Here is a 25,454-nt window from a genome sequence, read left to right on the forward strand (position 1 = left end):
TCGACAGACCACTGACCACAGAAGATCACCTGAAATTTTCAAAGATGGTGGGGAGAAAGTGGAAACATGTGGGTCGATACCTGCAAAAAACCTGCCGTGCACTTCGTGACCCAGTTATCGACAATTTATCATATGAATTTGAGAAGGAAGGATTGTATGAGCAGGCTTACCAGATGCTTCTGCGGTTCATCCAGTCCGAAGGAAAGAAAGCAACGTTGCATAGACTTGTTACAGCCCTCATGGAGGCCAGCCTTACAAGCTTAGCAGAAGAACTTTTGGGCATTCAACAGAATGAGGAAGACCCATCATAGAATAATAATGACCTCCATGTGCTTGTGAGGAACGACTAGACTGAGGCATCTGTAGAACACTTAATTCGACAAGTAGGATGGTTGGTGCTCTGACTGCAAGCAACTTCACCATGGCAGTGCCCTAGAAAACTGCTTTTTGTACCAAAATGTATTCTAAAAGGAAAAGGGAGAACACATCAGTTGACGTCTGAAGTACAGGTTTTGAGATGCTGGGGGGTAATATTCTGTTAGTGACCATCATTATGATTGCTTGCCTTAAAGTTTGACAATAACTGTTTGCACTATTGGATCTGTTGTTTGTTTGATTAACGTTTTACACATTTTTGTTTAGCAAAGGATTTGGGGCCCTATTCAACATTGATGCAAATGAATTTAAATATATGAGCAACTGTTTTGTATAGTTAAAAGAAAGCAAAGCAGCGGGCATCATCCACCAACCTTTTGTACAAGCTAGCTTTTCCCTGCATTAAATTTGATTAGGACCAGCTATTAATCAAAGTTATTTTTAACTGCAAAGTCCCTTTCTTATAATTAATTGTGACCAATATATGAACCGCAGCATATTGTTAAAAACATATTAATCGAATACGACATAGTATATTTTTTACTATTTATTGATCTTTAATGACCTGTAGATTTGTAAAAATGAATGCAATCATTAAGTGAAATTGTGTGACTCAGAAGAGTGAACAAGCCTTTGTTGTATGTGTATGTATGACCAAACAAATTCCTGATTTCATTGCCAGAATGCTAAAGGAAAGATTTCAATCCAGAGGCTTTACTTTGTAGGTTTCTTTTTGTTTGCATGAGTTCCTTCTGGTTGGCTGTGAGATGGCATCTGAGAAATACTATGAAATGTGCAGAATGCACCATTTTGAAGTGTGGTGTCCCGTACCATATAAAATTAATCTGATCAAGCAATGTTAATAGAAAGCATTGGCAAAGCATCAGCAGGTGAACATCAGAATGCCAACAAACCCCAGGCAGTTTGGGGGGGGGGGTCTACTTTCTGCCTTGGTAGATAGAAGGTTAAGCATTTTAACCAGTGAGGTGGTACAACTGGTTATTGTACAAATGGAGGATCTGTGAATATCTGCTTCACAGGAACAGAACTAGGTATAGACTCTGCCTTTCTATGTAGTAAAAAATAGTAATGTACCTGTTGGATTAGTAGTGCCATTTTTGTAAATGATAGGACATCACGATACACTGGGAGTAGACCGTTTAAAAACAAAATGTATTTTTCTCAAGTTCAAAGGGGATAGGCAAAATGCACACACCTGGATCCGTAGAACAATCATTGGTTGGTTCTATGGAAACAAAAGAGACCGTTTCATGAGCTTGCCTATATTATGTTGTACTTTTTCCTATTGAGTTTTCTGTTTCTTACAATGTTATTAGATGATTACACACTCAAAATCTGCATATGGGGTGTACTACGAACTATGCCTAGAACTGGATCATATATATTTGACGCACCACACCAGTCAGTTTTCCTTTAGAACAGACCAGTTGTGTATCCAAAGTGAACGTTGTATTAGAAAAATAGTAGTTTCACCATCAAATGTTTAAGCAAAGAAAGGAAGCTTGTAAAATTGTGAATTTTATTTTCAATGTGCTGAAAACGGAATTGCACAAGTATGTGAATGTATACCTGGGTAGCACATTAAGAACATTGAAATAGCGAGGGGACAAAACAAGGCAACTGCATGCAAAATCCCATGGAATATACCCAAAATCTTTAAATTATTAATAAAACACAGGGTTTCCGCTGACTGCTGAACCATTTCACAAATGGTGAATTAGTTTGGTGGTGCTGAGCCAGTGCGTTGCCTAAATGACTATATCGAATTATGACTAAAATAACTTGTGATTTTATCACCCAAATGCTAAATGAAAGGGTCCAGTCCTGAGGCATAACTGTGTACCTGGTTGGAAAATATTGTATTTTTTGCATGGGGCCCTTTTGGTTGGACTGGATATGTCCTCTCAGAAATAGTATGAAATGTGTACAATGAACCATTTTGAAATGAGATGCCCCATACCATGTAAAAACAATCTGGCCAAGCAACCTTATTAGGAGATATCAGCAACCTGCAGGAAAAGTAAGCCATATGGGGGAGCTGCTTTGTTCCTTGCTGGGAATTAAGAGTTTTTGGTAGTACATGCTTTGAGTTCCTAACAAAGGCAAGGAGGCTGAGGTTTCTTTTAGCAATAGCTAACTTAGTAAATTCGGAAGATTCAAGTGTAGAAAAAGGGGTAAAATTGTCAGACTTGGAGGACCCTAAGGAAAAGTAATCAGAACCGACACCATACACTGAGCGACCACAAGTACGATCGTGCAATGCGAGGGATATATCCCGCCCTACGTAAGCAGATTAAGGACAGAGACAAACAGGCGAGACTAGCATCACCTGGAAAACAAGAAGTGTAGGTGGGTATGATTACGGATTAGAATTTACACAATTCCTGTAATTAGAGAAGGGGGGAGGACAACCACAAATAGATGTGGCCACAAATGTACAAGGATAATTTGAAATGTAAATTACCTAGTTTGACTTCAGGTGCAGGAAAATGGATTCATGAGTTAGAGAGAATGCCATCAGGAATGACGTTAGCAATAGGTGACATAAAAAGCCTTCTGGCAGCCATTCTATGGGAGAGGGCTAACGACATTTGGAAATGAGCGGGGTGTACGAGTATGACTGCACAAAACACGACACACGATGGAGTGCCATTTAACAATTGCAAAGCAGATGTATGGTGGGCGCTCAGAGTACAATATTCTGATACATCAGACATGGGAGTGATTATGACTGGTAAAATGGGTGAGGATGAAGGTCCTGTTGCCTTTATTCAAAATAGCGGTGGCATCTCAAGACGAGAGAACCGTGGGATAAAACGGTCGCAGTATTTTACCACGTTATGCCAGGGACTGCCTGAAGAAACAGGTAGGGATGGAAGCAAAGCCATGACCAGAGATACAGTTGACTATCATTGTCGATTGTTACAGGAGAAGAAGAAGAAGAAAGCTTAGAGTAGAAATCAGGAAGAAGCGAACTTAGTTCAGAAAGAATTGTCAAAATTAGCCATAGAGGGAGCGGTATTGACGAGTGGTGAAGGTGTGACGACACAAGAGATACGACCAGCACAGCCAAGCAATGTAGTGTACCCTATGAATCAGAGTGGGTAAAATTTTTGGCCACGAGGGAGAAGGAACGGACCTAGGGGAGGACAAGTTGGATTTCAAAACCCTCAGGGAGGAAGAGGATTTAATGGCGGACGGCCGCAATAATGTTGGAATTGTGGGAGGTTGGGACATATTGCCAGAACATGTAGAAGTAAAAGGGTCATACAGTAAAATTGGCAAACTCCAAGAGGGGGGTGGGCTATGTTCCACACTACAATACAGAACCACAATAGTATTATGCCCAAGACCACACGCAGAATAAGACACGTGCGCAGCAAATACAGCAAGCTCCATTACAAATACAACCACAGCAAGTGCCTATGCAAACACAACAGATACAAACCCAGCAAGTGCAGACACAACAGGCCATGGTACCACAATGGAATACTGTAACGCTCACCTGGTATCCTCGGGGACGTCACTCAGCCTGTTCTGACCTCTTACGACCTCGAACCCTTCCATGGAAGCTATTCGACTGGAGACTGGGCCTGAAACACAGGATTGGTAGAGTTTAACTCCCTATTGTCTCTGTGTGCTTGAACCCCTTCTTCCCCGGGGTCCAACCCTTCCCTTTGATCCACAGCTCACCTTGTTTTCTTGGATAGTGTGCTCTCCGTCCTGCTTTCAGCGCAGGGGTGCGTTGATTGATGCACACCCGTTGCTGCCTAGTTACTTCACAGGCAAGAGTCCGACAGGCAAGTATAATGAGTCTTTTGAACAGTTCTCTAACTTCGTTCCTTTCCTCCCTTAGATGATGGCCGGCGTCCGGGGATGGCGGCGTGCTGCTGAGATGAGTAGCGCTGAAAGTGAGTGAGAGCGCGATGCGCGATGCACTCCTTTCTTATTTGCATTGAACTGAGTTATTTTTCTGTGTCTTTTAGGTGCCGTGACGTTTTCAGCGTTGATGCCGGCTATGAAGAACAAATGCGGTGGGTAAGCGCGGTGTGCGGCGCCTCTAGATGTTTCCACGCTAACCTGGAGTGTCTTTTCCCTCTTGCAGATGGATGAGAAGTTCCGGAGACAGAGTTCCCCCAGAGCGGCTGGGATTCAGGTAAGCGTTTGAAGCTTGTACAGTATTTAAAAATACGCAAAGATTTGCAGAATGCTTACGAATGCCTTTTTTCTGTTCTTTTCCCTTTTCCTTAGGAAGCGGCGTGCCGGGATGGGAATGACACCGCCGAAGAGGCCCGCAGAACAGAAGGAGCGATGACTGATGGGCAGAAGCGCCACAAGGTAAGGCTGTTCCTAACGGTGTTCTTGTTCTTGCAGGAGCTGAGCGCAGAAGAAAGATGCAGGCCTACTGGAGACCGATCCGAACATGGTGAGTGTCACGCTGCAGGTGCAGAAAACGCAAAGCATGTTTCTCAGCCTTGGTGTGGCTAAAATAGCCTCTGGGTATCCCAGGTGCCTCTGGGCTGAACCACACCCAAAAGACTAGACCGCACATGCAGTTCTGGGAACCGAAATATGTGGGGCATCCATCTTGTCCCCATCAATGCACTACAAGTCCAATCCCCAATGTTATCCTATGGGAGTGAGTGAGTCTGGTGCCACAAGCGCCAAGTCTGACTCCAAGTGGGTCTTTGGAGGGATGGAGAGGCCCTTGAGGGCCATGTAGGTGATCGTGGCCTGGCTCCAGCCTGACACCTTGGAGGGCTGGGGACATGAGGGGCAGGAATCATGACAAATACGAATTTAGGAGTCGTGCAAGCACCCACAACTAGAATAGTGTGACCGTGATAGGAGGAAATCCTTTCACGGGTACAGGGATGAATTTATATTCACAATAGAACAGCCCACAGAGCGACCTGATGTGTTCAGTACTATCAGTGACACCAGACCCACCCCCCAAGAGGGACAAGGTAGAGATAAGAGGTAAGACATTTTTGTTTCTTGTAGACACTGGAGCAAATTGTTCCTGTGACCGTGAGGGAAAATACCCAATCTCAGGTATTGCCATGAATGCGCAGGGATTCTCTGGGGCGATGAGCTTAGTTCCTTTTACAGACGAATTACCGACATTCCAAATGGACCTATGATGATAGGAACATAATTGAGATGTTATAGTGTGTATATCATGCACATCTCCTGCAAGGTTCCCTGAGCAGCCCTAATAATGTTCCCATACCCTACAGTATTATATTATTATGTAGTTACTCGTAGGACACCACCTCTATATCCATGATTCCGCCACTTCTTTCTAAAGGAGTTGTACACAGAAAAACCATACCAAGATCTTTCAGCTCTTCCCTTGTGACGTGTATTACTGAGGCCGACCTGCCAACGCCCCTCTGCCCAGGTGTTATAACATTTGCCGTCCTCCACCTGGGACTCCTCCTAATTCTTATCCCGCACCAAATTGTGTATAGGCGCATTATAAATACAAGTAGCATTTGCTGTCCACAACCTGGTTCTCTTCCTATTTCTTAACCTCCCAACCCATTGTGTATTGGCGCATTATACATACCCAATAGATAACAAATGACTTAGCCCTCTGGGGCTTGCCTTTTTTCTACAAGCCAGTTATATGCCAAAACTGCCAGGACCGTTTCCCTGCTGCCCAGTGTATTGTGCACTGTGTGATGCCTTGTTCCAGTTAGTTATGTTCACTTCAGCCCTATTTCTTTTCTGCCTCTTCTTATCTTCCTCCTTGCTAACAGTAATTTCCCACCCAGCCGTCTCTACCAACAGCAATGAAAAATGTACTACCTCACCCATATTCGCTCTGCCTTGGAATATGCCATGCTACGGTCGACCTGTCAGACCTCAGGGGTGCAATGGTTATTAACGGGGCCCCATCCAAGTCAGGTCCACCCTCAAGATTTACTGTGGGTCCTTGCCTTTTTTCCACAAGCCAATTATACGCCAAAACTGCCAGGACTAGGTCCTTGCTGCCCAGTGTAGCGTGCAATGTGTTATGCACTGTGCATAAAAAACACTTAAAGAAACAAGGCCCTTCTTTCAAAAATTTACATTTGTGAAAAAAGCTGTCGCTGCAAATTAGCCCTCCAAATGGACAACACATTTCTATCAATGCCCAAGCCTGTGTATTTTTAAAACAAAAAAGGTCCCCAAAACATATGTCCCCTGCCAAGCGCCCAGTTGTCATCATGTTGGTCTGCAGCGCCCTGATGGCTCAGACTTCTGCGCCATGTTTGATTTGGTGGACCACCAAATACTTTGCTAGTACCTCCACTCGTCAGCCCACTTCTCCCTGAGGCTACTACCTGTATCTCCTCCTTCCTCTGTAACAGAAAAATAAGAGCTTTTTCCACATCCGCCTCTGCTTCCCCCTACCAATGTCAGGTGCGGCATCCCGCAGGGGTATGGTATTGTATGGTATGCTATGCTATGGTATGGTATGGTAATGTTTATTTGTAGGGCGCCTATTCACAAGTCAAGTGTTTCAAAGTGCTCAAGGAGGGAGGGAACAAGGGGAAAAAACAACAGTCATTCAGAGTCCTTGAATTTCTGAACAATACGAGTCTGTACAGGCAGAGTAAGCGCATGTAATACAGTTAACAGTGTAGATACCAGTAAATAGGTCCGACAACGATTCTGCGGTTATTCCAAGTGCATTGAGGCGACACCATGCAAGGAGGGGAGACAGGGAAGATAGATGGATGATCTTCAGGCATGGTACGTTCAGATCATGCAAGTGCACAGACAGTACAGGCGAGGGGAGGTGGGGGTAGGGGAGGACAAATGTGTGGGGGACCCAAGTGCGCCAAGTTAGTCAGAAACTGGGTAAGTGCTGCAAGATGCCATTCAAATGGATTGTGTCCTCCATTGTATTCCACATCTTTGTTTGTTTGTTTGTTTATTTTATTTGTATGGCGCACCAAACCCGAAGGTAACTGGGCGCAAGCAGCAGGCAGGTACAAGAAAACTTTAGGCTTAGGTTACGTAGTACAGGTGACAAGGTAGGTGTTCACAAAATGATATGATACATACAAGATAGATAGTGCATAGATACAAGGTTATCCTCAGATAGTGATTCTGTTACATGTTACTCGGTAGGTACAAAAAGGTAAGATTGTTATCAAATGGATTATGCAGTGAGGAGAGGCAGCGGTGTTAAATATCATTATTTCTCAGCCGGGTCACAATATTACGTCTGAAACTGAGGTAAGTTTGATCCACTCTTAGTGCATAAAGGAGTGAGTTCCAAGTTTGTTCAGCCTTGACTGGGAAGCTACTACCACCAGATTTTGTTAGGTTAAATCTGGGTATGTGAAGGCAGAAGGAGTTGGCAGTCCTAGAGGGGCGGCTAGAAGTTTTGCTGACTATACATTCGGTCAGGTATAGTGGGGCGGCATTGTTAAGGCATTTGAAAGTCAATGAGGCTGTTTTGAGCAGAATTCTGTTGTTGATTGTCAGCCAGTGGTTTTGTCTCCTTAGCTCAGAGATATGCTCTCTGTTCGGAATATTAAGCGCCGTTCTGAAGGCGTTGTTCTGTAAGGTTTGAATTTTATTTAAGATGTACTTGCTAGCTACCATGTAGAGGGCATTGCAGTAATCTAGTTTTGAGAGTATGAAGGCGTTTGCCAGGATAATGCAGCTTGTTTTAGATGGGTACTGCCTGCAGGCCCTAATTAGTTTGCATGTATAGGCTGTTGTGGATGCCATAGTATTTACTTGTTTGCTCAGTGTTAGGGTAGAGTCAAGATAAAATCCTAAGGTTTTAACTTCCTTTACGACCTTGATGGTATTTCCATCAATGTTAAAAGTAGAGTAGTCAGTGTTAGTGGTACCGAGAATCAGAAGCTCGGTTTTGTCGTCGTTCAGCCAGATGCCATGAGTTGCCATCCATGCCTGAATGAGGAGGTAGATTGTATTCACAAGAGCCGTGTCCTTGAGGTAATTGCCCGAGAGAGGTATGGGGATCTGGGTGTCATCTGCATAGTTAGTGTAGGTAACACCCAGATTATCCAATTTGTCAAACAGTGGCTTCATGAATATGTTGTACATGGTAAGCGAAACACAAGAGCCTTGTGGAACACCACATGTGATGGGGATGGGATCTGCTGATGCTGATGGGGAGAAGACTCTCATACTCCTGTTGTTTATGAAGAATTGGACCCATGCTATTGCGTCCTTGGAGAAGTGAGCTGCCCAGGAAAGGTGTGTGCACAAAACCTTGTGGTCCACCAAGTCAAAGACATCTGACAGGTCATGGAGGAGTAGCATGGCAGTTTTCCCTTTGTCCTTAAGCTCCTCAATCTGAGTTTTTAAGTCAATTAGTGCCGTTTCAGTGCCATGTTGTGGCCTGAATCCTGATTGCCGGACACCTGGGAGGTGGTTAGTTTCCAGGTACTGCTGTATTTGAAGGTACGCTACTTTGTCAAGTATTTTAAGTAGAAAAGGCACTGTTGTAATAGGCCTGTAGTTGGTTGATATGGATGAGTCCAATATTTGCTTTTTTAGCAGGGGTAGGACCCATGACTCTTTTAAGTTACTTGGTAGAATATTTGCTGAGAAGGAAGCGTTGATAAGTTTGGAAATGAATGGTGCGAGGTCTCTGGCTGCATCTTTAATTAGCTGTGCCGGGCAGTTGTCACCCTGGCACCTTGAAGGTTTCAGAGAGGAAATCATTTTCTCAACTTCAAAGGTGGAGACTTTGGAGAAGTTGAATTGTTCTGGTGAATTGGCCAGTCCATTGGGGATTAAAACTTGCATCCTGGGTAGGTAGGGTGGATTTCTTGTTAGCAATCTTGTTTTGGAGAAGTACTATTTTATTGGCTAGAGCTTTCTGTATGTTAGTACACCAGAGTTTGTCTTTTACAATGTTGTCTGCAGGGGGAATGGGAGCTTCCATTTCGCACAAGATAGTGAATAGCTCCTTAGTATTGGATTTTGCTTTAGTAATCCTGTCGTTGTATAGGTCTTTTTTCGTACGGATTATTTATTTTTTATAGTTCTCGGAGAAATTAATCAAGTTAGTCTTATTTTCTCTTGAAGTGGTGTCGCCATATAGCTTCTAGTTTTCTTTCTTCTAGTCTAAGGCTCTTTGACATGTAATGTCCACAGCTGTGCTGCTTTGGACATTTTTCGGCAGAGGGCGTCCTGCGTCGATGGCGTCGGGTCGATATCCCTCGAAGGCCTCTGTCTAAGGTGACGTCATCAGATTTTATAAGTAGCACTCACGGCGCCCGTAGCCTCAGTTTAGTTTTTTCTGCAAACGTGTTTGCTTTGAGAACTAAGCGCCTCTCGTTTATCTACTTCGATAATGTCTTCTTCTTCTACCCCGCCGACCCTGCGGTCTGGTTTTAGAAAGTGTCGGGACTGTAAGTCCAAAATGTCCCTCACGGACCCGCACCGTATCTGCTTGTGGTGTCTGGGCGAGAGCCCAATACGGATGACTGCTCGAAGTGCCAGTAGTTGACTGCCAAGGCCTTGCGGGAGCGTAAGGGGAAATTGCAGGTAGGTCGGGTTTCCAAACCCTGTAAATCCAAAAAGACTACTGGTCTTTCCACCAACGACTCGAGGGGTGACTCTCCCTTTTATAGGGAGTCTAGGGGATCTGGGTCCCGGAGTGGTTCCCGCCAGTCGTCCTCCTCGTAGAGACGCTCCCGGAAGCAGCGTCACTATTCGACTTCCCCGTCCTCGTCGGATGATGGCTCTGCAAGGAAAGTGGCTTGTCCCACTAAATCCTCTACTCCAGAGGAATGGGAGGCATTCAGGTAGAAAATGCTGGAGATTTTTCAATCTCAAGGCACTGTTCCGTCCGCGCCCTCGGTTGAAGCCATCAGGGAACGGTCTCAGTCCGACATTTGCGTGCCTTGGGCCCGGGCGGTCATGCGATAAACATCGGGAACCGTCGAGATCCCGTTCAGACAGTGCTCTGGTAGATCGCCAGAGATGTGCCAGATCCAGGTCGCGGTCTTTGTCCCCAATGCAACCGTTGAAGTCTGGGAAGATGTCGAAGACGGCGTCGACACTGTTGGCGCTGTGTCCATTGGGTGCGGCTGTTCGGGCTTTACCTTTGGTCACGCCATCGGGGCCAAATGGGCAGAATTTGCCGTTGGATGCCCCTGTGGCAGTGGATCCTCCGAGAAAGGCTCTGTCTAAGACTGTGAAGCCTGTTCTTGACTCCAGGTCTGCTCCTGTCCCTAGGAAGGAGTTCTTTCATTCTCTTCAGGAGGTTTATGCGGATGAGGAGAGATCTGATGTGGAGTTGGACCCTTTTGTTACTCCTGGTGAAACACCTGAGGCTCCTGACATGGTCTTTTCTGAGGACAGTCAAATGGAGGATCTGCGTCAGTCTCTACATGATGCCAGTGGCCTTGACAAAGGTTGATGTCGAGAGTTACGGAGTACCTAGGGTGGTCAGGCCCTCCAGTTAAATTCGATCAGGATGACCTGACTGGCATTTTAGATCAGGGTCCGTCCACTGGCCCAGTGTGGCCTTTTCACATGACGTTATAAAAAAGGGTGGCTACTACTTGGCAGACCGCAGAGTCTCTTCCGGCGGTCAACAAGTCGTTGACTAAGAAATATCGCCCATCCAGTTGCGACCCGCCCACCTATCCACTCACCCCACTCTTGAGTGTTTAGTGGTTCAGACGGCCACAGCCACCTCGAGGCAGGCGGCGTACCATACCATCCCTCCTGATAGGGACGACAAGTGCTTCAATGGATGGGCACGCAAGGTATTTTTAGCTGGGAGTATGGCACTGAAATCGGCAAACTCCACCTGTGCCTTGGCAAGATATTCGAATGTGGAATTGTGTCTCTCTGGCGGCTGAGCATATTCCTGAAGGGGAAGAAAGGGATGGGTTTTGTGCTATTGTGCAGGATGGCAAGGATGCCATGTGTAAATCCCTTCCGTCTGGGTTGGATACGGCTGATAGTGTTAGCCGGTCCATGGCTGCGAGCACTGGGATACGCATGTTTCCATGGTTGCAGAAGTCGGGTTTTGCTCCGGATGTGCAGGTCCGTCTTCTCAAAATGACCTTCTAGGGTCCCCCAGCCCTGATGGCCTGTCAAACTTTATGCTCAAGCAGGCCCCTAATGAATGGGGGGAGTTGTGTAAGAATCTTTTTACGGAGATCACTGCTCGAAGAGAGAATTCTTGGAGAAAGTCTGTGGTGATCCCAATCTTCAAGAAGGGCATTCGGGCAGATCCTAAAAACTATCGCCCGATAGCTCTTCTTGATGTCTTGGGCAAGAAATTTGCCTCTCTGCTTTTGTCCCGATTGAAGAGATGGGTGGTTGATTCAGGGCATTTAGACACAAGACAATCTGGTTTTGTTAAGGGGGGTGGATGCAGCTTAAACTTCCTGCTATTGAACATCCTTAAAATAAGTGCTTGGAGCAAGGGCAAGAACATTTATATTGCCTTTGTGGACTTGGCCCAAGCGTTTGAGAGCATCGACTGTAACTTGCTGTGGACAAAACTGGCCGATTGGAACTGTCCCCCGGACATCCTATCACCCATCATGTCCCTGTACACAGGTACCTCAATTCAGGTAAAACTAAATCATGGGGGGCTTCTCTCTAAGAGAATATGTACCATGAGAAGCCTAAAGCAGGGTTGCCCTCTAGCGCCAGAACTTCGGTATACCTCTGATATAGAGGCTGCACTGATAGAGGAAAGATAGTTCCCACCAATGATAAACGGTGAACCACTAGGGTGGCTTCTGTATGCAGATGATTTGATTGTGTTGGGTCAGATGCAGATTAGACTACAACGCAAACTCAATTCATTATGCCACTATGTACAGACAAATGGCCTAAAGATTAATGTTGCCAAGTCTGCATTTTAGTCCTCCAGAACTCAAAGGGGAAAAAAAAAGAAAAAGAATTTCACATGACGCTTAGCGAATGAAGACGTGCCAGCGAACTAATGTTAGATACTTCGGTATTGACATCATCCCAAATATCTTTGACGCCCAAAAATGACTCAGTTGAAGTCAAAGGTGAAGAACTTGACAACGCAAGGCAGGGTGATTCACAAAACGTTTGGTAAATTTTCTTTAATACTGATTCTTAATTTTTACAAGCAGAAGGTCTCGCCAATCTTGACATATGGTGCAGAAGCTTTGCTGTGCTTGCCTTGGAAAATCTGGCCGCAATTAGAGGGCTCCTTTTGCCGAAAATGTTTACATATCCCACTGTGTATACCAATGTGTTTTATAAGGCATAAACTGGGTATCTTGTCTTTGTACTCAGTTGTTGTCTGGAACTCTTTGTCCCTGTATTGGAAGTTACTATTGGGAAATTCCCATCTCAGTTTGATATAATTAGAGGAAAGGAAGGCTTGGGGGTGGACTGGGCTTTGGCTCATTGGTCAAGGCGGTGCACTGATCTCCTTATAAATGCAGAGATCTCGGAGGACCTTTTGAAAGCAAATCCTGGGGCAGCTAAAAAAAAAGATTTGGCAAGGAGACTTTATCACGACACAATAAAAAAAGCAAAGTTTGGCTTATATTCCTGCCTAATAGCATCAACTAAAGCACTAAAAAGGTTCCAAACTACTTGACCAGATTTCGAAGTCCCGTTTATTGCAACCTTTTTCTTTTTAGACTCAATTTGTTTTAATCCAAGGAAGTCCTTAACACCAGAAACATGGTTATGAATGAGAATATGGCATGTGGCTTGTGTAAGGCGCCAATAGAAACGCTGAAACATGTGAAACCTCTCTGCCCCTTTGTAAAAGATTTGAGAACAAACTATTTGGGCACCTTTGTGGGAGTTTTCCATTCAAGAAATGCTGATGATTGGTGGTCTGAACTGTGCCAGGGGGGGCAACTTCAGCTTGATATTTGCCCTAACAAAATTCTTGGGGGAAGTTTTCATCCTTCTCCAGTGTACTCAATTTGAAACAGAATTCGAAAGAAAAGAAATGGGCTAGGGGTTGCCTGCATAATGACATATCGGTATGTGGCCCTTAATTAACTTACTTGATTGGATGATGCATCTTTGATCTCCATTTTCCGTTTGAGCCTTTCCCGGCTCCTTTGCCTAGAATTGTTCTGGTGTTCTCGGAAACCTGTGTTTTGTGTCTTGCTCTGTCCAAACAATGTTTTTATGTTTTACTGTATTCAAAGAATGTTTTTAAGTTACTTATGCTTTGCTTTGCTCAAAGAACGTTTTAAGCGAATGTTGTTCTTTTTAATTGTATGATTTCACTTGTTTGATTTTTGTATGGCTATGTGGCAAAGGTTTGAAATAAACCAAATGCCGGAATAAACAAAAAAATAAAGGGAATAGCAGATGGGATCGTTAGTAAACCATTAAGACTAGATGGCGTGCATATACCCTCCTAGGAGGGAACTGTAAATGAACCCTGGGGTCTACCTGTTGCTGAATTGTTAAATGCCTGAAACCTGTCAGACAACCCCAGGGTATTTGCTTGGTAGCAGAAAACCCAGAAGGAGCAACTCTCCATCTTGATAAGACTTGTGCTTCCTATGATAGACTCAGATCGAGAAACTAGTGTTTGGGAGCAATTTAAGAGGACCGAGATTTTGCATGACTGTTTGATCTACATACCTTCCTAAAAGCAGGGGAAACAGTGCAGACTCTAAGAATAAAGATGGTTTCAAGTCGTTTGCAAATCCCTTGACTGTTAATACATCTATACTTTGGTCAGAGGGATGAGTTGGCCGGCATTTGTGACAATTGATTGACAAGTGCTCCTAGGCAGTGCGTTAACATTTATATGTACTGCAAAATACACATAGTGTTCGCGTGATTATGCAAATGGCTGTCTGGGTTGGTGTTTCTAATTTTTATGTTATCTTTTAGTCGACAGACCACTGACCACAGAAGATCACCTGAAATTTTCAAAGATGGTGGGGAGAAAGTGGAAACATGTGGGTCGATACCTGCAAAAAACCTGCCGTGCACTTCGTGACCCAGTTATCGACAATTTATCATATGAATTTGAGAAGGAAGGATTGTATGAGCAGGCTTACCAGATGCTTCTGCGGTTCATCCAGTCCGAAGGAAAGAAAGCAACGTTGCATAGACTTGTTACAGCCCTCATGGAGGCCAGCCTTACAAGCTTAGCAGAAGAACTTTTGGGCATTCAACAGAATGAGGAAGACCCATCATAGAATAATAATGACCTCCATGTGCTTGTGAGGAACGACTAGACTGAGGCATCTGTAGAACACTTAATTCGACAAGTAGGATGGTTGGTGCTCTGACTGCAAGCAACTTCACCATGGCAGTGCCCTAGAAAACTGCTTTTTGTACCAAAATGTATTCTAAAAGGAAAAGGGAGAACACATCAGTTGACGTCTGAAGTACAGGTTTTGAGATGCTGGGGGGTAATATTCTGTTAGTGACCATCATTATGATTGCTTGCCTTAAAGTTTGACAATAACTGTTTGCACTATTGGATCTGTTGTTTGTTTGATTAACGTTTTACACATTTTTGTTTAGCAAAGGATTTGGGGCCCTATTCAACATTGATGCAAATGAATTTAAATATATGAGCAACTGTTTTGTATAGTTAAAAGAAAGCAAAGCAGCGGGCATCATCCACCAACCTTTTGTACAAGCTAGCTTTTCCCTGCATTAAATTTGATTAGGACCAGCTATTAATCAAAGTTATTTTTAACTGCAAAGTCCCTTTCTTATAATTAATTGTGACCAATATATGAACCGCAGCATATTGTTAAAAACATATTAATCGAATACGACATAGTATATTTTTTACTATTTATTGATCATTAATGACCTGTAGATTTGTAAAAATGAATGCAATCATTAAGTGAAATTGTGTGATTCAGAAGAGTGAACAAGCCTTTGTTGTATGTGTATGTATGACCAAACAAATTCCTGATTTCATTGCCAGAATGCTAAAGGAAAGATTTCAATCCAGAGGCTTTACTTTGTAGGTTTCTTTTTGTTTGCATGAGTTCCTTCTGGTTGGCTGTGAGATGGCATCTGAGAAATACTATGAAATGTGCAGAATGCACCATTTTGAAGTGTGGTGTCCCGTACCATATAAAATTAATCTGATCAAGCAATGTTAATAGAAAGCATTGGCAAAGCATCAGCAGGTGAACATCAGAATGCCAACAAACCCCAGGCAGTTTGGGGGGGGGGTCTACTTTCTGCCTTGGTAGATAGAAGGTTAAGCATTTTAACCAGTGAGGTGGTACAACTGGTTATTGTACAAATGGAGGATCTGTGAATATCTGCTTCACAGGAACAGAACTAGGTATAGACTCTGCCTTTCTATGTAGTAAAAAATAGTAATGTACCTGTTGGATTAGTAGTGCCATTTTTGTAAATGATAGGACATCACGATACACTGGGAGTAGACCGTTTAAAAACAAAATGTAATTTTCTCAAGTTCAAAGGGGATAGGCAAAATGCACACACCTGGATCCGTAGAACAATCATTGGTTGGTTCTATGGAAACAAAAGAGACCGTTTCATGAGCTTGCCTATATTATGTTGTACTTTTTCCTATTGAGTTTTCTGTTTCTTACAATGTTATTAGATGATTACACACTCAAAATCTGCATATGGGGTGTACTACGAACTATGCCTAGAACTGGATCATATATATTTGACGCACCACACCAGTCAGTTTTCCTTTAGAACAGACCAGTTGTGTATCCAAAGTGAACGTTGTATTAGAAAAATAGTAGTTTCACCATCAAATGTTTAAGCAAAGAAAGGAAGCTTGTAAAATTGTGAATTTTATTTTCAATGTGCTGAAAACAGAATTGCACAAGTATGTGAATGTATACCTGGGTAGCACATTAAGAACATTGAAATAGCGAGGGGACAAAACAAGGCAACTGCATGCAAAATCCCATGGAATATACCCAAAATCTTTAAATTATTAATAAAACACAGGGTTTCCGCTGACTGCTGAACCATTTCACAAATGGTGAATTAGTTTGGTGGTGCTGAGCCAGTGCGTTGCCTAAATGACTATATCGAATTATGACTAAAATAACTTGTGATTTTATCACCCAAATGCTAAATGAAAGGGTCCAGTCCTGAGGCATAACTGTGTACCTGGTTGGAAAATATTGTATTTTTTGCATGGGGCCCTTTTGGTTGGACTGGATATGTCCTCTCAGAAATAGTATGAAATGTGTACAATGAACCATTTTGAAATGAGATGCCCCATACCATGTAAAAACAATCTGGCCAAGCAACCTTATTAGGAGATATCAGCAACCTGCAGGAAAAGTAAGCCATATGGGGGAGCTGCTTTGTTCCTTGCTGGGAATTAAGAGTTTTTGGTAGTACATGCTTTGAGTTCCTAACAAAGGCAAGGAGGCTGAGGTTTCTTTTAGCAATAGCTAACTTAGTAAATTCGGAAGATTCAAGTGTAGAAAAAGGGGTAAAATTGTCAGACTTGGAGGACCCTAAGGAAAAGTAATCAGAACCGACACCATACACTGAGCGACCACAAGTACGATCGTGCAATGCGAGGGATATATCCCGCCCTACGTAAGCAGATTAAGGACAGAGACAAACAGGCGAGACTAGCATCACCTGGAAAACAAGAAGTGTAGGTGGGTATGATTACGGATTAGAATTTACACAATTCCTGTAATTAGAGAAGGGGGGAGGACAACCACAAATAGATGTGGCCACAAATGTACAAGGATAATTTGAAATGTAAATTACCTAGTTTGACTTCAGGTGCAGGAAAATGGATTCATGAGTTAGAGAGAATGCCATCAGGAATGACGTTAGCAATAGGTGACATAAAAAGCCTTCTGGCAGCCATTCTATGGGAGAGGGCTAACGACATTTGGAAATGAGCGGGGTGTACGAGTATGACTGCACAAAACACGACACACGATGGAGTGCCATTTAACAATTGCAAAGCAGATGTATGGTGGGCGCTCAGAGTACAATATTCTGATACATCAGACATGGGAGTGATTATGACTGGTAAAATGGGTGAGGATGAAGGTCCTGTTGCCTTTATTCAAAATAGCGGTGGCATCTCAAGACGAGAGAACCGTGGGATAAAACGGTCGCAGTATTTTACCACGTTATGCCAGGGACTGCCTGAAGAAACAGGTAGGGATGGAAGCAAAGCCATGACCAGAGATACAGTTGACTATCATTGTCGATTGTTACAGGAGAAGAAGAAGAAGAAAGCTTAGAGTAGAAATCAGGAAGAAGCGAACTTAGTTCAGAAAGAATTGTCAAAATTAGCCATAGAGGGAGCGGTATTGACGAGTGGTGAAGGTGTGACGACACAAGAGATACGACCAGCACAGCCAAGCAATGTAGTGTACCCTATGAATCAGAGTGGGTAAAATTTTTGGCCACGAGGGAGAAGGAACGGACCTAGGGGAGGACAAGTTGGATTTCAAAACCCTCGGGGAGGAAGAGGATTTAATGGCGGACGGCCGCAATAATGTTGGAATTGTGGGAGGTTGGGACATATTGCCAGAACATGTAGAAGTAAAAGGGTCATACAGTAAAATTGGCAAACTCCAAGAGGGGGGTGGGCTATGTTCCACACTACAATACAGAACCACAATAGTATTATGCCCAAGACCACACGCAGAATAAGACACGTGCGCAGCAAATACAGCAAGCTCCATTACAAATACAACCACAGCAAGTGCCTATGCAAACACAACAGATACAAACCCAGCAAGTGCAGACACAACAGGCCATGGTACCACAATGGAATACTGTAACGCTCACCTGGTATCCTCGGGGACGTCACTCAGCCTGTTCTGACCTCTTACGACCTCGAACCCTTCCATGGAAGCTATTCGACTGGAGACTGGGCCTGAAACACAGGATTGGTAGAGTTTAACTCCCTATTGTCTCTGTGTGCTTGAACCCCTTCTTCCCCGGGGTCCAACCCTTCCCTTTGATCCACAGCTCACCTTGTTTTCTTGGATAGTGTGCTCTCCGTCCTGCTTTCAGCGCAGGGGTGCGTTGATTGATGCACACCCGTTGCTGCCTAGTTACTTCACAGGCAAGAGTCCGACAGGCAAGTATAATGAGTCTTTTGAACAGTTCTCTAACTTCGTTCCTTTCCTCCCTTAGATGATGGCCGGCGTCCGGGGATGGCGGCGTGCTGCTGAGATGAGTAGCGCTGAAAGTGAGTGAGAGCGCGATGCGCGATGCACTCCTTTCTTATTTGCATTGAACTGAGTTATTTTTCTGTGTCTTTTAGGTGCCGTGACGTTTTCAGCGTTGATGCCGGCTATGAAGAACAAATGCGGTGGGTAAGCGCGGTGTGCGGCGCCTCTAGATGTTTCCACGCTAACCTGGAGTGTCTTTTCCCTCTTGCAGATGGATGAGAAGTTCCGGAGACAGAGTTCCCCCAGAGCGGCTGGGATTCAGGTAAGCGTTTGAAGCTTGTACAGTATTTAAAAATACGCAAAGATTTGCAGAATGCTTACGAATGCCTTTTTTCTGTTCTTTTCCCTTTTCCTTAGGAAGCGGCGTGCCGGGATGGGAATGACACCGCCGAAGAGGCCCGCAGAACAGAAGGAGCGATGACTGATGGGCAGAAGCGCCACAAGGTAAGGCTGTTCCTAACGGTGTTCTTGTTCTTGCAGGAGCTGAGCGCAGAAGAAAGATGCAGGCCTACTGGAGACCGATCCGAACATGGTGAGTGTCACGCTGCAGGTGCAGAAAACGCAAAGCATGTTTCTCAGCCTTGGTGTGGCTAAAATAGCCTCTGGGTATCCCAGGTGCCTCTGGGCTGAACCACACCCAAAAGACTAGACCGCACATGCAGTTCTGGGAACCGAAATATGTGGGGCATCCATCTTGTCCCCATCAATGCACTACAAGTCCAATCCCCAATGTTATCCTATGGGAGTGAGTGAGTCTGGTGCCACAAGCGCCAAGTCTGACTCCAAGTGGGTCTTTGGAGGGATGGAGAGGCCCTTGAGGGCCATGTAGGTGATCGTGGCCTGGCTCCAGCCTGACACCTTGGAGGGCTGGGGACATGAGGGGCAGGAATCATGACAAATACGAATTTAGGAGTCGTGCAAGCACCCACAACTAGAATAGTGTGACCGTGATAGGAGGAAATCCTTTCACGGGTACAGGGATGAATTTATATTCACAATAGAACAGCCCACAGAGCGACCTGATGTGTTCAGTACTATCAGTGACACCAGACCCACCCCCCAAGAGGGACAAGGTAGAGATAAGAGGTAAGACATTTTTGTTTCTTGTAGACACTGGAGCAAATTGTTCCTGTGACCGTGAGGGAAAATACCCAATCTCAGGTATTGCCATGAATGCGCAGGGATTCTCTGGGGCGATGAGCTTAGTTCCTTTTACAGACGAATTACCGACATTCCAAATGGACCTATGATGATAGGAACATAATTGAGATGTTATAGTGTGTATATCATGCACATCTCCTGCAAGGTTCCCTGAGCAGCCCTAATAATGTTCCCATACCCTACAGTATTATATTATTATGTAGTTACTCGTAGGACACCACCTCTATATCCATGATTCCGCCACTTCTTTCTAAAGGAGTTGTACACAGAAAAACCATACCAAGATCTTTCAGCTCTTCCCTTGTGACGTGTATTACTGAGGCCGACCTGCCAACGCCCCTCTGCCCAGGTGTTATAACATTTGCCGTCCTCCACCTGGGACTCCTCCTAATTCTTATCCCGCACCAAATTGTGTATAGGCGCATTATAAATACAAGTAGCATTTGCTGTCCACAACCTGGTTCTCTTCCTATTTCTTAACCTCCCAACCCATTGTGTATTGGCGCATTATACATACCCAATAGATAACAAATGACTTAGCCCTCTGGGGCTTGCCTTTTTTCTACAAGCCAGTTATATGCCAAAACTGCCAGGACCGTTTCCCTGCTGCCCAGTGTATTGTGCACTGTGTGATGCCTTGTTCCAGTTAGTTATGTTCACTTCAGCCCTATTTCTTTTCTGCCTCTTCTTATCTTCCTCCTTGCTAACAGTAATTTCCCACCCAGCCGTCTCTACCAACAGCAATGAAAAATGTACTACCTCACCCATATTCGCTCTGCCTTGGAATATGCCATGCTACGGTCGACCTGTCAGACCTCAGGGGTGCAATGGTTATTAACGGGGCCCCATCCAAGTCAGGTCCACCCTCAAGATTTACTGTGGGTCCTTGCCTTTTTTCCACAAGCCAATTATACGCCAAAACTGCCAGGACTAGGTCCTTGCTGCCCAGTGTAGCGTGCAATGTGTTATGCACTGTGCATAAAAAACACTTAAAGAAACAAGGCCCTTCTTTCAAAAATTTACATTTGTGAAAAAAGCTGTCGCTGCAAATTAGCCCTCCAAATGGACAACACATTTCTATCAATGCCCAAGCCTGTGTATTTTTAAAACAAAAAAGGTCCCCAAAACATATGTCCCCTGCCAAGCGCCCAGTTGTCATCATGTTGGTCTGCAGTGCCCTGATGGCTCAGACTTCTGCGCCATGTTTGATTTGGTGGACCACCAAATACTTTGCTAGTACCTCCACTCGTCAGCCCACTTCTCCCTGAGGCTACTACCTGTATCTCCTCCTTCCTCTGTAACAGAAAAATAAGAGCTTTTTCCACATCCGCCTCTGCTTCCCCCTACCAATGTCAGGTGCGGCATCCCGCAGGGGTATGGTATTGTATGGTATGCTATGCTATGGTATGGTATGGTAATGTTTATTTGTAGGGCGCCTATTCACAAGTCAAGTGTTTCAAAGTGCTCAAGGAGGGAGGGAACAAGGGGAAAAAACAACAGTCATTCAGAGTCCTTGAATTTCTGAACAATACAAGTCTGTACAGGCAGAGTAAGCGCATGTAATACAGTTAACAGTGTAGATACCAGTAAATAGGTCCGACAACGATTCTGCGGTTATTCCAAGTGCATTGAGGCGACACCATGCAAGGAGGGGAGACAGGGAAGATAGATGGATGATCTTCAGGCATGGTACGTTCAGATCATGCAAGTGCACAGACAGTACAGGCGAGGGGAGGTGGGGGTAGGGGAGGACAAATGTGTGGGGGACCCAAGTGCGCCAAGTTAGTCAGAAACTGGGTAAGTGCTGCAAGATGCCATTCAAATGGATTGTGTCCTCCATTGTATTCCACATCTTTGTTTGTTTGTTTGTTTATTTTATTTGTATGGCGCACCAAACCCGAAGGTAACTGGGCGCAAGCAGCAGGCAGGTACAAGAAAACTTTAGGCTTAGGTTACGTAGTACAGGTGACAAGGTAGGTGTTCACAAAATGATATGATACATACAAGATAGATAGTGCATAGATACAAGGTTATCCTCAGATAGTGATTCTGTTACATGTTACTCGGTAGGTACAAAAAGGTAAGATTGTTATCAAATGGATTATGCAGTGAGGAGAGGCAGCGGTGTTAAATATCATTATTTCTCAGCCGGGTCACAATATTACGTCTGAAACTGAGGTAAGTTTGATCCACTCTTAGTGCATAAAGGAGTGAGTTCCAAGTTTGTTCAGCCTTGACTGGGAAGCTACTACCACCAGATTTTGTTAGGTTAAATCTGGGTATGTGAAGGCAGAAGGAGTTGGCAGTCCTAGAGGGGCGGCTAGAAGTTTTGCTGACTATACATTCGGTCAGGTATAGTGGGGCGGCATTGTTAAGGCATTTGAAAGTCAATGAGGCTGTTTTGAGCAGAATTCTGTTGTTGATTGTCAGCCAGTGGTTTTGTCTCCTTAGCTCAGAGATATGCTCTCTGTTCGGAATATTAAGCGCCGTTCTGAAGGCGTTGTTCTGTAAGGTTTGAATTTTATTTAAGATGTACTTGCTAGCTACCATGTAGAGGGCATTGCAGTAATCTAGTTTTGAGAGTATGAAGGCGTTTGCCAGGATAATGCAGCTTGTTTTAGATGGGTACTGCCTGCAGGCCCTAATTAGTTTGCATGTATAGGCTGTTGTGGATGCCATAGTATTTACTTGTTTGCTCAGTGTTAGGGTAGAGTCAAGATAAAATCCTAAGGTTTTAACTTCCTTTACGACCTTGATGGTATTTCCATCAATGTTAAAAGTAGAGTAGTCAGTGTTAGTGGTACCGAGAATCAGAAGCTCGGTTTTGTCGTCGTTCAGCCAGATGCCATGAGTTGCCATCCATGCCTGAATGAGGAGGTAGATTGTATTCACAAGAGCCGTGTCCTTGAGGTAATTGCCCGAGAGAGGTATGGGGATCTGGGTGTCATCTGCATAGTTAGTGTAGGTAACACCCAGATTATCCAATTTGTCAAACAGTGGCTTCATGAATATGTTGTACATGGTAAGCGAAACACAAGAGCCTTGTGGAACACCACATGTGATGGGGATGGGATCTGCTGATGCTGATGGGGAGAAGACTCTCATACTCCTGTTGTTTATGAAGAATTGGACCCATGCTATTGCGTCCTTGGAGAAGTGAGCTGCCCAGGAAAGGTGTGTGCACAAAACCTTGTGGTCCACCAAGTCAAAGACATCTGACAGGTCATGGAGGAGTAGCATGGCAGTTTTCCCTTTGTCCTTAAGCTCCTCAATCTGAGTTTTTAAGTCAATTAGTGCCGTTTCAGTGCCATGTTGTGGCCTGAATCCTGATTGCCGGACACCTGGGAGGTGGTTAGTTTCCAGGTACTGCTGTATTTGAAGGTACGCTACTTTGTCAAGTATTTTAAGTAGAAAAGGCACTGTTGTAATAGGCCTGTAGTTGGTTGATATGGATGAGTCCAATATTTGCTTTTTTAGCAGGGGTAGGACCCATGACTCTTTTAAGTTACTTGGTAGAATATTTGCTGAGAAGGAAGCGTTGATAAGTTTGGAAATGAATGGTGCGAGGTCTCTGGCTGCATCTTTAATTAGCTGTGCCGGGCAGTTGTCACCCTGGCACCTTGAAGGTTTCAGAGAGGAAATCATTTTCTCAACTTCAAAGGTGGAGACTTTGGAGAAGTTGAATTGTTCTGGTGAATTGGCCAGTCCATTGGGGATTAAAACTTGCATCCTGGGTAGGTAGGGTGGATTTCTTGTTAGCAATCTTGTTTTGGAGAAGTACTATTTTATTGGCTAGAGCTTTCTGTATGTTAGTACACCAGAGTTTGTCTTTTACAATGTTGTCTGCAGGGGGAATGGGAGCTTCCATTTCGCACAAGATAGTGAATAGCTCCTTAGTATTGGATTTTGCTTTAGTAATCCTGTCGTTGTATAGGTCTTTTTTCGTACGGATTATTTATTTTTTATAGTTCTCGGAGAAATTAATCAAGTTAGTCTTATTTTCTCTTGAAGTGGTGTCGCCAAATAGCTTCTAGTTTTCTTTCTTCTAGTCTAAGGCTCTTTGACATGTAATGTCCACAGCTGTGCTGCTTTGGACATTTTTCGGCAGAGGGCGTCCTGCGTCGATGGCGTCGGGTCGATATCCCTCGAAGGCCTCTGTCTAAGGTGACGTCATCAGATTTTATAAGTAGCACTCACGGCGCCCGTAGCCTCAGTTTAGTTTTTTCTGCAAACGTGTTTGCTTTGAGAACTAAGCGCCTCTCGTTTATCTACTTCGATAATGTCTTCTTCTTCTACCCCGCCGACCCTGCGGTCTGGTTTTAGAAAGTGTCGGGACTGTAAGTCCAAAATGTCCCTCACGGACCCGCACCGTATCTGCTTGTGGTGTCTGGGCGAGAGCCCAATACGGATGACTGCTCGAAGTGCCAGTAGTTGACTGCCAAGGCCTTGCGGGAGCGTAAGGGGAAATTGCAGGTAGGTCGGGTTTCCAAACCCTGTAAATCCAAAAAGACTACTGGTCTTTCCACCAACGACTCGAGGGGTGACTCTCCCTTTTATAGGGAGTCTAGGGGATCTCGGTCCCGGAGTGGTTCCCGCCAGTCGTCCTCCTCGTCGAGACGCTCCCGGAAGCAGCGTCACTATTCGACTTCCCCGTCCTTGTCGGATGATGGCTCTGCAAGGAAAGTGGCTTGTCCCACTAAATCCTCTACTCCAGAGGAATGGGAGGCATTCAGGTAGAAAATGCTGGAGATTTTTCAATCTCAAGGCACTGTTCCGTCCGCGCCCTCGGTTGAAGCCATCAGGGAACGGTCTCAGTCCGACATTTGCGTGCCTTGGGCCCGGGCGGTCATGCGATAAACATCGGGAACCGTCGAGATCCCGTTCAGACAGTGCTCTGGTAGATCGCCAGAGATGTGCCAGATCCAGGTCGCGGTCTTTGTCCCCAATGCAACCGTTGAAGTCTGGGAAGATGTCGAAGACGGCGTCGACACTGTTGGCGCTGTGTCCATTGGGTGCGGCTGTTCGGGCTTTACCTTTGGTCACGCCATCGGGGCCAAATGGGCAGAATTTGCCGTTGGATGCCCCTGTGGCAGTGGATCCTCCGAGAAAGGCTCTGTCTAAGACTGTGAAGCCTGTTCTTGACTCCAGGTCTGCTCCTGTCCCTAGGAAGGAGTTCTTTCATTCTCTTCAGGAGGTTTATGCGGATGAGGAGAGATCTGATGTGGAGTTGGACCCTTTTGTTACTCCTGGTGAAACACCTGAGGCTCCTGACATGGTCTTTTCTGAGGACAGTCAAATGGAGGATCTGCGTCAGTCTCTACATGATGCCAGTGGCCTTGACAAAGGTTGATGTCGAGAGTTACGGAGTACCTAGGGTGGTCAGGCCCTCCAGTTAAATTCGATCAGGATGACCTGACTGGCATTTTAGATCAGGGTCCGTCCACTGACCCAGTGTGGCCTTTTCACATGACGTTATAAAAAAGGGTGGCTACTACTTGGCAGACCGCAGAGTCTCTTCCGGCGGTCAACAAGTCGTTGACTAAGAAATATCGCCCATCCAGTTGCGACCCGCCCACCTATCCACTCACCCCACTCTTGAGTGTTTAGTGGTTCAGACGGCCACAGCCACCTCGAGGCAGGCGGCGTACCATACCATCCCTCCTGATAGGGACGACAAGTGCTTCAATGGATGGGCACGCAAGGTATTTTTAGCTGGGAGTATGGCACTGAAATCGGCAAACTCCACCTGTG

The 25,454-nt window shown here is 44.8% G+C and overlaps 1 protein-coding gene across 1 annotated transcript in view; it reads left to right on the top strand.

Annotated features, from left to right (window-relative positions):
- The window catches only part of TRADD (TNFRSF1A associated via death domain), a 264,029-nt gene that overhangs the window by 234,626 nt on the left and 3,949 nt on the right, over positions 1 to 25,454 (top strand). The window contains exon 6 of the mRNA XM_069639962.1: positions 1 to 25,454. This exon is cut by the window's right edge and continues 3,949 nt beyond it. Coding sequence (XP_069496063.1) covers positions 1 to 311 — 311 coding nt within the window. The 3' untranslated portion in view covers positions 312 to 25,454.

Source organism: Ambystoma mexicanum, chromosome 1q (genome assembly GCF_040938575.1).
Source record: "Ambystoma mexicanum isolate Mex_15411 chromosome 1q, UKY_AmexF1_1, whole genome shotgun sequence".
NCBI classification, from domain to species: Eukaryota; Metazoa; Chordata; class Amphibia; order Caudata; family Ambystomatidae; genus Ambystoma; species Ambystoma mexicanum.